General features: G+C 35.3%; 1 protein-coding gene across 5 annotated transcripts in view; it reads right to left on the bottom strand.

Annotated features, from left to right (window-relative positions):
• LOC106161093 (uncharacterized) overlaps positions 1–12,328 on the bottom strand; it is a 54,865-nt gene that overhangs the window by 15,109 nt on the left and 27,428 nt on the right. For 2 of the 5 annotated variants that reach the window (XM_087002703.1, XM_087002702.1), the window contains 4 exons: positions 9,909–9,946; positions 2,869–2,973; positions 2,008–2,108; positions 332–403 (listed from right to left, as the gene is read on the bottom strand). In XM_087002703.1, the coding sequence (XP_086858829.1) occupies positions 332–403; positions 2,008–2,108; positions 2,869–2,973; positions 9,909–9,946 (316 nt within the window). Of the gene's footprint in view, positions 1–331; positions 404–2,007; positions 2,109–2,868; positions 2,974–5,254; positions 5,826–9,908; positions 9,947–10,204; positions 10,277–10,314; positions 11,262–12,328 lie in introns of those variants that run through there. The other 3 variants (XM_087002704.1, XM_087002706.1, XM_087002705.1) reach the window with 3 other exon arrangements.

A 12,328-nucleotide genomic window follows, 5' to 3' on the forward strand; every position in this document is an offset into this window, starting at 1 on the left:
CAGCGTGTTTGTTTGTCATATAATACATTCAGAGGGGTCTCGCAAATAAAAAGTGATCCAAGTAAAAAAGAAAAAAAATGGTGCCTGGTTAAGTGGTAAAATAATACTCAATTTTACAGCCAAGGTAAATTAAGCATACTGGAATTTTTTTGCCATACAAGGGTTAAACTGACTACTTACTGAGTAACACCTGTTGCTCCATTTCATTCATTTAAATTTTAGCTGCAAGTGGGGGTCAGCAAATTTCAAAGAAAACTTATGCAGTTTCTATTTTGAATGTTAGCATTAGCATGGTTTGCATACTTTTAGCAAAACAAATTTTTTCACTCACCCTAATCTCTGGGTCTTGAACTATTAAGTCTTCATAAATCCCCCTCTTTCTGCCTTCTTCATAAAGCTTTACCTGATAAAAAACGTGATACTTAAAACATACATATTTTTTTCATCTTTATCTTTCTCCCTCAAGAAGGAAAATTACTGATTTTTTATTAAATGTCATTTTGCGTGCTATAAGTAAAAACTGGAAATATTCACAAAAGGATATCACGTAACCTACTTTTTCAACAGCTAAACTAGCATTTCAATGTGTGTTCTTCAGGCATAACACCTAACTATTATGATTGATGTTCAGAATATCAATTTCTCCGCCCATCCCTTTTGACTATGTCTGCCATAACATTCTACCACGCTAACACTTTTAAGTAAAAACAGGTTTAGTCAGCAAACCTCATGCCTGCAGCAATGTCAAGTCTAACAAAACTCACAGAAAAATTTAATTCAACAACACAGGTTTCTGCACAGAAATATTCCCCTGAACACACATGCTACTTCAGTTGTCCATACATGGCTAATGAAAAGCATTTATGTGTATAAATATAGAGAATACTGCGACCCTTGATGGCTGCACCTAGAGGGTGCACATCTAAATGTTGTACCATACCTCAAGCCAAATTCATATCCACTTGTAAGGTTTTAACTATGCCAAATATGCCTGATGTATTCACAAACAGCATAACACTACATACAACAACTTGTCAAATATTCCTCTCTACTGGTTCCACTTCTCTCTGACAAGTCAATTTTGCAGAAAGCCCTATCAAGTTAGCACATCTGATTAAAACAAGCAATCCATCATCCTTAATGGAACATAAAATCCTGTTCTCAGCAGTTTTAATTTAAAGAGAGGCTTACTACAGGAGGCAGCTGCTTAGTTATCATCTTTCTCTAATCTTGGTCACTGCTCATTATGATGCCCATTAAAATTCATGATGGCAGAAAGATGAAATTATGTATGTGTGGGTGTGGGGGGGGGGGGAGGGGGGGAGTCAAAGTGTTACCTATCAAACCTATTTAGCTCAAAAACTGGTAGGAATGTGACTTCCCATTGATCAATACCATCAGGTCTGTCTCAGTGTGGTAGAGGAGACAGGCAGAGACACCATCATTGTTCCATTTGCCAAGAAGGAGATAGGGACTGGGCACACTAAACACAATGGTTGTCAGAGAACATCAAGGTGCACTGACGGAGGCTTAGTAGTGTATTGAGACAGGATAAATAGCTAACACATATTATCAATGGCAGTAATAAATGGTAGAACTATTACATAAACCTTACATCTAATAACTGACTTGTTTTAGTTTTTTTTGCCTGATAAGATCCTTGTGCAATATACACCTATGATGGTATTGGCTGGGATATTTTTCACACATCCATCATTTTCCCTCAATTAGTATTTTCACCATGGTATTTCTTTGGTTCCAACAAAATGACCCTCAATCATATGTCACCCACTGGTCACTCTTTTCAAGAAGTCACTCTTGGCTAATTTCAAGCTCTACTGAAAGGACCACCCGCCAGTGCTACCAATACTGTCAAATCTGATTTTGTAGTTTTTTACTATTTCGAAACTGTCAAAGAAAAAAGAGCTGAAACTGTCATCCCTCATCATAAGTTAGCTTATTTTAACTTCAGCTATGAACTACATTTATAGCAAAGATGCTACTTACTACTTCTACTGCTTGGTCTGGGGTGAGTTTTCCTTCTTTAACTAGCACCATCAGTTGAATCCTGTCCTCATCACTCATTGTGATTTGGCTGGCATGAAGTTCTGAAAAAACATTTAAAATGTAATAAAAATCAATATTCAAACACTCGCACAGTCTTTTCCATGTTAAATCTGTAAATAAATCTTATGTTTAAATATGACATTCTTTTTTGCATTCAGACACCAGATGGTTGAAATTCCTACCTATGACTTTATGCACCAGTGTGTGCAAGGTGTCCAGCGAAACAAAAGCAACTGTGACATGTTGTTGCCAATGTTACGACTTTGCTGCAAGCAACTACATGATTATCACAGAAGGTGCCAGAAAACATAAGAGAGAACTGCCATTATCAGCCCACCCATGTGCTGCATAATATATAATATTATTACCATTATTGCCCCCAGCAGCTACAGTAGCAGCATCAGTAAAACTGTATACACAAATACAACATTCATTAACAAATGTGCATCCTTCCAAACTTTACTGACTGAATTAATATTGCTACTGGCAACAACAATAAAACTGCCAATGTTGTCATGCAGGAGACACCCCTGATCACTGGGCAGCTATATCCACTGGTACATATATATATAATAAAACAGAATCTTGTTATCTTGTTTAGTTCGGAAGCAGCCAATGGTTTTAAATATGGCTAATTGAAGAGAAAAAAACTTTCAGAAATCAAACTTTGAAACCCCAACGGTTATTTAACTGCGTAACAATATGGTCAATGCTGAAGCAAATTTTAAACATCTATCTTTAAATTCCTAGAAACCACAACTCATTCTACCATTATGTTCACATTTTAACAGTGTTACTTACCAATACCCTCCTTGTTATCTGAAGACTTTGAGTTCTTCCTGCTACTTTTTCTACTTCTGAACAGTCTACTGAATGGAGAGCTCTTCTTCTTGGTCTCTGGAGATTCTAAAAAGAATAAGGAAACCTACTATATTTTCTGCCTCTCAAAGCTTTTCTTCCATAATGTTTGGTAGAACTCATACCATCACAAACCATCTGCTCTAGATATTAGTGAGATATCTATTCCCAGCTCTTATAACTTATTAAAATTTGGGTGGCAATCACTTGGAAAGCATTGGCAATGCATTGTGCAGGAGTGATTTTCACAAATTACAAGGAAAATGAAAAGAAAAGGCCAAACTTCTCTTCCTGTGTGATGCACATTGTGTATTTTAATGGTGGAACATCTGGTCAATAGATGGCAATACAGCTTCAAACAACAGTTTCATCTTCTAAATAATTCATCCATAAATCAACAGCATTAATGGAATTTGTTTTGCCTCTTCCATTTTTTTCAAACTGCTGCAACATAAAAAGACAATAGGGGATCTTGCTACGTGTTACCAATCTGTGAGTCAAGGTGAACAATTATTGAGAAAGTTCTTAACCATTCAATAAAATTACAGGATTACAAGTGGTGGTTTAAATATATGATCACAAAATCTAGCTCTGAACCAGAAATTTATTTTAGCTAAATTTTAGTATTACAGCAGACTTGAGTGACACTAGTTTAGGTGATAAAATAAAAATGTGCCAAAAAAACCTAAATTCTAGAACATTTAACATCTCAATTTGTATCAAACCAATTCAACTGAATTGAGATCAAATTTCCCACTGAGTTAATGTATGGGACTGATATAAACTGGGTTATAAAAAGCACACATATCTAAGTACATTTTTCAATTATGACATTAAATCCTGTATGATTTATTACGCACCAATGGAGAGGGACCATGACCTGTTAATCTTGATGTAGATGAAATTGTAACCATTAGAAGTATAATGATCAGGAGTTCACATCACAGGTGATTTACATGGTATATTCCTGGTAATCCCAGATCACCTATGTCTACCCCAGTCCTCATGGCACTATCATTAATTTAGGATCCACCATTTAGTTAATTAGTTGCCCTTTGTATTGCCTCGCAATAAGTATGTGCAGACTCACGTATGGGTTTATCTTTTTGATCTTTTAAGTGTTCCGTCCATTATCTTTCTAATTAACTAAAAAGGCTAATTTGGTACAAAGCCAATGCCAAACCACCTAAACTGGGAATTTGTTTTTCATCAAGTATTCATAATGTGTGACAATGATAATGAGTTGAAGCAAAGAAGTGTATAGTAAATATATATTCACAATACATATATATTTATTGCAACTTTTGCACCTGTATATACTGGCAAAAATGTAGTTTGTCAAGTATATATACAAAAAGATGACACTAGATAACAAAATTACACTTGATTGAAGTATAATTATATAAATATGACAAAATTGCACTCATTTCATTTCATAGCAGCATGCAGAACTAAATAACCCCTGAAATAAAAGGCCTGAGGATGGTATTGAGGAAGTTATTGTAACTACATAACAATTCAGTATGAATGTTATTATACAGGGCAGAGACTGGGTAGGGCACTAGAAGTGCCACCATAACCTCCAAGCCACGGAAAGTTTCTTTGATAAATCTTATTTATTCTAGCCTGGTTATTTGAATAACCAATCATGCCTGGCCTATTATTAGCTTATGAATGCTACACACCTTTTTTTTTTTAAATATCTACTAAAATGGTAGACTGCTCAGTCTTACATAAAATTCAACGTCAGAAATATCTACAGATGTTATATCCACTAAAACAAACACTATTTTCTATACAGCAATTTGGATGAAACTGTTCTATTTAGACATCTATTTTTTTCTTGCCAATGTTTTTGTTTACTAAATGTATCCCTGCATATAGCTGTGTTCCCAATAGCTTAAGTAAAATATCTGAGAAGCTGCACATATTTTATCTCATAAGGATTTTAGATCTTTTTTATCAGATATGTCATCCAGCCTTTTATGAATTGAAATTCTTATAGTTCATCATAATTTACAATCCTGGAACAATCAGTAATTATTTGTGAGATTCTATATGAATACCTAGTCAATAACTGACCAGATACCCTTAACAAATAGAAGCATTTGCTCTGAGATATGACCACATACATTTTGCCATGTCATACTAAATGGAAACTGGGTGAATCATCTACTGTGCACATATCACTCCAGGGTTCTTCTGACCACATCCATAACAGACTCTACATACAACTTCCTACAAGTCACCTCTGGATATGCTAGGAATTTGTTTAGTGTATCTGAAAGAGCTACCGTCTGCCCATACAAAAATTAAGAGAAAGTCTTACCTTCGTCTAAACTTGGAATGACCAAAGATGACATGATTAGGAAACTGAGAACATTATCCCCTGAATCAAGATCAACCACTTAATCTCGGCTGAACATTTGGAAGTCGCAAAGTTGTGTGACTACTAGTAAATACATGACACCGCCTCTGAACCCTGAGGGTGGCATGGTGAAAGACTTAGAAAACAAAAGTTGCGTACTTTACATATTTGAATTCTCGTGTCAGTGAGCATGTGCCTGAGCTTTACAATTTGGGCACGTACTTTTTTCTTTGGACTGAGTGACCGTATCTGGGGTTTGATCAGCCGAACCTACAGATATGCATGAACTGTTATGCTATATGAATAATTTGGGAACAATTATGACATTGACTGTCTAGGCAAAAAGGCGGAGCACTGAATTACCCATGGTATAACTGTAGGGCCACGTGTTGTAAGGATCGATTTTACACCCTAACTCTCCCTAACAGTTCTCCCTAACGCAAGTATAATAGCCTGCAAACCTTACCCCTTGCATAGTGAATGGGACAATTGCCTGGTGAAGCAAAACTTCATTGATTGTTTTATTTTTCTCCAATTTCGGTTATTGTTCATGCAGTCTCAAAGCACTGCTATTCTATTTTCGTCAATGGGTGAACCTGTAAAAACAAGCACTGGTAGAATGAACCATTGATTTTTCTCCTCGGATCATTAGCCAAGAAAAGTCAAGTTGGTAGAGCAAGGCAACGATCTGTTTTTCTTGAACCTGGAAGTGTAATTGAAGGTATATATACAGAGAAATGACTGCACAAAGAAGTTAATAAAAGTTAAATATCAAGGTACACTTCATGCTAAATTTTTGGCATTGAATAATGTTGTGTTTTGGAGAGAGGATCTACCCTTAAAGAAAAGAACCTTTCCTAAACTTTACCTAGCAAAACAAACACCTCAATTTTCTATTAAAAATAACAATAAGTGGCAAAAAATGAAACGCAATTCATGTTAAATTAAATTCTTTTCAAATTGTGCCCTAATACAGGTGCCCCACCAAATCACAACAAAAACTTATCCGAACTTATGTACTTATCTCAGCTGTCCTAGGTAATTGGTTATGTTCGGAAAGAGCTAAATGTACCACAAATCACATCACTGATCATACTGAATAAATATGCATATGAATTTGTGAAACCATGCTTCTTCAAGAGGGCTAGATAGAGGGAGGAGAGGAAGAATACTGGCAAGCATTAGTATGATAGCATGTTTCTGCAATGTTATCATATCGTAAAAGCAGCATTACAAGTTGTTCAATAATAACACACTGCCAAAATGGATGTGCCGTCTCCATGGCGTCTGCCTACAAGCACATCTATTTTCAATACACCATTACAAAGACTCAGACAGAGAGCTCCAGTTTCTCTCCACACACAAATGTACCACAGGATATTAACAACCTAAGTGGTGAGGTGCCACTGCCTCTAAAAAATCCTCATAAAGTCTCCCTTTCACCACGTAAAAATTAGTTTAATGTCTCTGTAATTGAGGGTCTATCAATTACACTGCAATAGAAATTCCCAGAAAAGAAGGAGTAAGCAATTTCTTCGAGGGAAATGGTTAATCTCCATCACCATTAAATCTACCGCAACCTTAGTGTAATGAAGTTCCATGTAACACACTTTGGTCTGCCTTTAGAAGCAGCCATTTCCATCACCATACCTGGCCCTTTACATAGACTACTCAGTTGTGAATGCATTCTCAGTGGGGCTGTATAAAAGCATTGGCATTAAGACCAGCCAGGTTTCAACGAAGTGTTTGAAATAAATATTTTCACGGCTTTCAGTTATCCACAGACACTTGATTAGGGGAAAGAGGCATGAAAGCCATAGTCAGGTGATCTCTCTGACTTTAACAAGGATAGTCTCTATATGTTCTTGGCAAAACATTAACTGTATCAATCCTTTCAAATCTCTTATTTAATGTTCAAAAAACCAATTCATCATTTTATTAAATGCCTCAGAAATTTTGGCACCTTGGACAAATTGCTACTGAAGCAGCTAGGAACTGGAAAAAGTGTAGCCTGTAAAATATAAACCAAACATCAAGAGACTATATTTTAAATTCACATTGTTTCGATGATCGTTGTTCGCAGATGACATCTGAAGAATAAGCCATGATCTACAAAATGAGTATTGATCAGTTTAGCGTTGGAACCTCTCTTTTTCACTTCCAAAGTCATCTGATGGGAATTTGCTGTTCTGATTGATATGGAATAAATTGGACTAAATTGTTCATGTCAGATGTGCTATTGTCAAATGCCAAGACACTTTGCACGAGACTTTTGCGAATAGTCAAAGCAAACTCACACTGTCACGTTCTGAGAGATTATTTTCTCAGAAGCATTTTATTCCTTCCTTAGAGAGAGAATTGTCCTTATTCATGTGATGTTAATGGGTGGAAAAGAATAAACATTAAGAATCCATACAAACGTGATCTACAACATAAGTGAATTATTCTTTGTTGAGTTTACATGCTTTATAAATAATTGGTCTTTCCTGTTGTAATATGATGTTTTTCTAAACACAAATTCACACCTAAATCAATAATTATAACTCGGGTGACTTTATTTATAGCATGGATTGCACCAGTTCATCAAAATGAGCTAATATGTTAAAAAATACCGAAATTCTTCTCTTCAAATATGTATTGTAAAGGCTTAAATACATATCTGCAGAATAACAATCCCAAAAACATTTTGATATCACCAATGTCACACTTATAAAGTTACCAATGCCAGAAACAACTTAATTGTGCTGAAATCCTTTAAAACATGGCAACTGTCAAGGGTGACAAATATTTAACATTTCATATGCAGTTATCACAAAAATCTGCTTCGAATAGAAATACAGTTTCTCTCAAATCCAGTGAGACGTACAAAATCACCAAAAAATTATCAGAAATATGCTTTGTACTCAATGCAAAGAGCAGCTCTTCTGAGGAAATATGAACTTCATAAATGTAGCTTTGACTCAAATTAAATGGACCATTATCCACATACGGTAATATATCATTAATCATAACCGAACAGATAAGATCAGCCTTAATTAATAACCCAGTAATATTCCGGCTTTCAAAACAAATGACAACAATGGCAGTTTTTCATCACTTTTGAAGTGACAGCGCATTCAGGAAGTTATCCATAGCACAAAGCGGAAATTAAACCCAAGCCTGGGCTTTTCTTTGCTGAGAAACTTGTGTATGTTTCTAATTCAAAAGGCATGCAATTAACACTTTGGTGCTTGGATATTGTTTGCAGTGTCAAAAGGCAGTGCTGGCATAAGACAAAAATTGGTAATCAAAATTTCCAGTCATCTTTCAAATTTCCCAAGTACATATGTCTAAAATCAATATTTGGCGTAAGAGCTCTCAGATGATTTTCCACATAAAAAACAATTCTATTGCCACTCTATATCAGATTATGGTTATGGAAGAGTGGCATGTGTCCATGTTATAATATTAAACTTAATCTATGTGGGGAAAATTCTCAACAAGTGAATTTAAAAAAAACAACTTTTTTGTATCATTTTGTAATCCCAATGCTTGACATAAAATTTCAGTTGAGATGGGGGCAATAATCAAACACCTACTTCCTGAGGTTATAAACATTTTTGCTAAAATAATACTGAACACGACCTTAGATTAGCTCTCTGCCATTAATTTCTTGAAATCAATGATTTGTACCCTCTAGCTGTACAATCAGACATGTATTTCTGAAATCAATGGTGTGTCAAAATGCCAGTCTCCAGTCTGAAATAGATTACGGATGCATATTTCAGCAAATTCATGTGCAAGCACATACATGAGTCCACACACATACACAAGCACACACACAATAAATAATATTTCTTTCATCAATAAATGCTGAAATGAATAATGAATAAAAAACAAAATCAAATTAAGAGTGTAAATTAATCTTCAAGTAATACCATGGCATTCAGCTGATTACTATCTCTGTACACTGATTACTTTTCTGCTGCAATTCACTTTGCGTCATAGGTGCTAGTATTTCCATTATTTATCTGTTAACAAATTCTGAGGATATTGAATATTTTTGGCTGATTGCAGGATTATCTGCTATGAATTGCTTTCAAGGGTATTACATCTGGCAGAATAAGGCAAGGATTATTTATCAATGAATTTCTCGGAAAAGTTGAAAGGAGAGGGATTAACTATCAATATAATTCGAGGAGTGTGACTGGTGTTCATATTGGCCAAGGGATAAGTGTGATCATGTAAAGCTGGTGGCTATGGTTAAAAGTATAAGGTATTTACTTATAAGACTCTTGGAAGAACATGGTAATTGCCAATTTGTTTGAAGATAGCAGTTAAAAAGGCCACAGTGCCATTGCCCAATGCAGTGCATGTTTGAAGATGTCACCAAGGCTTAAAACCAGCTTTCCCATGAAAGCAGTAGTCTTACAAACTTCCTTTAAAATAGCAAACTATCCATTTTATATTTTAGAACTACCTTCCCAGGAAATTCTGATAATTTTCTGAGAACAGATCATCTGAATCTTCCCCTGGAAACAGTACTTTAAATGCAGGCTCTATATGGTATTGGTGATGCAGACATCATGTAGAAATGCAGATTAGTTATAATAATAAAACAAATGATTCAACTCACCTTCTTTCTTGTCAGATGCACCTGGCATTGTGGTTTTTCTGAAAAACACAAAAAAAAAACACCCATAAATACATTGATTTTCAATTTAAAAAGGTGTCTCTCCCCATACATTACAATATAGTAGTTTGCTACTTACAAAAAGCTGCATAAGACCACACCTAAAACTATGAGGACACAACCCATTATAAACCCAGAAATAATGTTATTTACTTCACAGTCATTCAGCATTTTACATAAAGTTTGCATACAACATGCAACCATACACTACAACCGATGTAATATCAATCTCATCTCACCCAGGTCAAAGCAACCATCTTGCTCTGGTCAGTGCTGACACCTTAATCATGTCTCCTGACTGCAGAAGTGTGCTATATTCAATATACATAATCCTCTGATGTCCCCTTACCTATGCATTCTATAAGCTGGTGGTTGGTCCCTCTACACCCCACAGTTTAATTTGCTTGCGTGGTGACATGGGGCAGGTGAAGCACATTCACACCCTAATCTTACTTGAGGGCCCTTCAACAAGTTTGATCTCCTCATAAGTGGGGTAATTATTATAGATTTGTGACCATTCTTCACCTAAGCAGGGGAGCATATCTATCTAAACACCTAATCATACATAATCATTTAATATTTCAACCGTAAAGTAAAGCCAATCGTTTTCTCTCGATTGATTTTTTTCCTCAAACACACAAGTTCAGTAAGGCCGTAAGGAGGGCTTTCTTGTTGTATGACACCCCTTGCTCTTTCTCATGGTAATTTTGGGTACAAAAAATTGGATATCACTCTATTCACCTAATGTGGCATGAAAATTCATTGACAGATCATTGCTTATTACTATACGGAACACTCGATACAATACCCCTGTGTTCCCGCCATTGAATTCAAATTGATTTTCCGAATTCAAAACAGTGACAACTGAGTTGTCTAAGGTGTAAGGGATTAAGCCAGCCAATAGAACCTGGGACAACCTTTGGTGACATGAATATGAAGGTGAATAAAATCACTGAATCTGCTTCAAAATGTGCAATTTGTTGTAAGGTGTGTCTGTGACTAAAGTGCTTTTAAGAGTGTCTAAATGTGGTTTTACTCTGGTATCAATAACAGACTAACCATGGCTCAGAACACTTAGTGTAAAATTATCCTTCACATATTATGAATATTTACAATAGGCAGCCACTTTCTTAAAAGACCTTAGGAGAAAAAAAAGATAATCAGACATGGCAAGGGATCCAGCAGACATATCATAATGCCCTTTGTCAAACTGAGCAAAAAAAGTTGTTCAAAAGAGATGCCAAAAAAGATGCATTTAAGAAGCTATTATGAACAGTCTAAAAATTGTTTAAAGTTTTGGAATTATGAATATGATGACTTGTGTTGTTATCCCTTATATTAACAGTTAATGCACCTGTCACCAGTGTTCCACCTGTGTCAACTACAGGGAACATCAAAGGATGAATGGCAGACATTTGTCAAACTTAATGCCACTGCTTATTAATACAGTCTGTACTTAGGTTAATGAGAGTGCATATTAAAGTTCCATTCACAAATTAATGAAAAATTATCAAAAGGAAGGCCACTGTTTACCAGTGCAGTTGGTGCTTAGGGCAATTAGAGGGCCAATTAAAGAAATATTTATATACTTAAGAAAAATTGTTAACAAACAGAATTCTGATCCTGGCTTAATTAAAAGCAAAGTCTGAAATCATGGAAACCTCCCTTGATTTTCAATGAGCTTGGTTCATTAGGCCGTCACCTGAATAAACCTTCATTGACATCAAAGGACAGAATAACAAATCTCTTGATGCTTAACTAATAGGTGTACACAAGGATTACAGACATATTGGTTCAAAACGTGCTACTCCTAGTACAAAACATTATCCTATACCTGGCTACTTAGGCAAATAACCTATTTTATCTGATAGATGGAAAATCTACATATTCAATGTTGAAAATGGGAGTGCTGATAAAAGCCAAGTAACATATTGGACAACTTATTTTATTTTTCTTACATTTTAAAATAGTTAGTGCAAAGCTTCATACATATAGTATAACACCTAAAATACAAATGCATTTACACACAATCTAGAGTATCCATGGTTTGAAAGGTTGGAATAAATATCTTTAAATGTTTTTTATCTAATGACGCAGAAAAAAAGAAAAGATCATGTTCATAAAATTGTAAGTTTATGCCTTTTTACATAAAATTCAAAAGCAAAGTCTCATATCTGGTAAAATCTTTGGACCACTAACCTAACAAAGGATGGATACTTCTTAGCTTTACTTTTTTTCCTTACATACACATCACTCCTGCTGACATTTCCATAAATATATAAAATTCCTCATTAGCATGCTCCAGAGAATTAAAAAAAGAAATAATGGTTCATTCTCATGTCTTTTATTAAGGTCTCAAGGGC

The sequence above is a fragment of the Lingula anatina genome, chromosome 1, assembly GCF_051362555.1.
Source record: "Lingula anatina isolate TDL-2025a chromosome 1, LinAna3.0, whole genome shotgun sequence".
Classification (NCBI taxonomy): Eukaryota; Metazoa; Brachiopoda; class Lingulata; order Lingulida; family Lingulidae; genus Lingula; species Lingula anatina.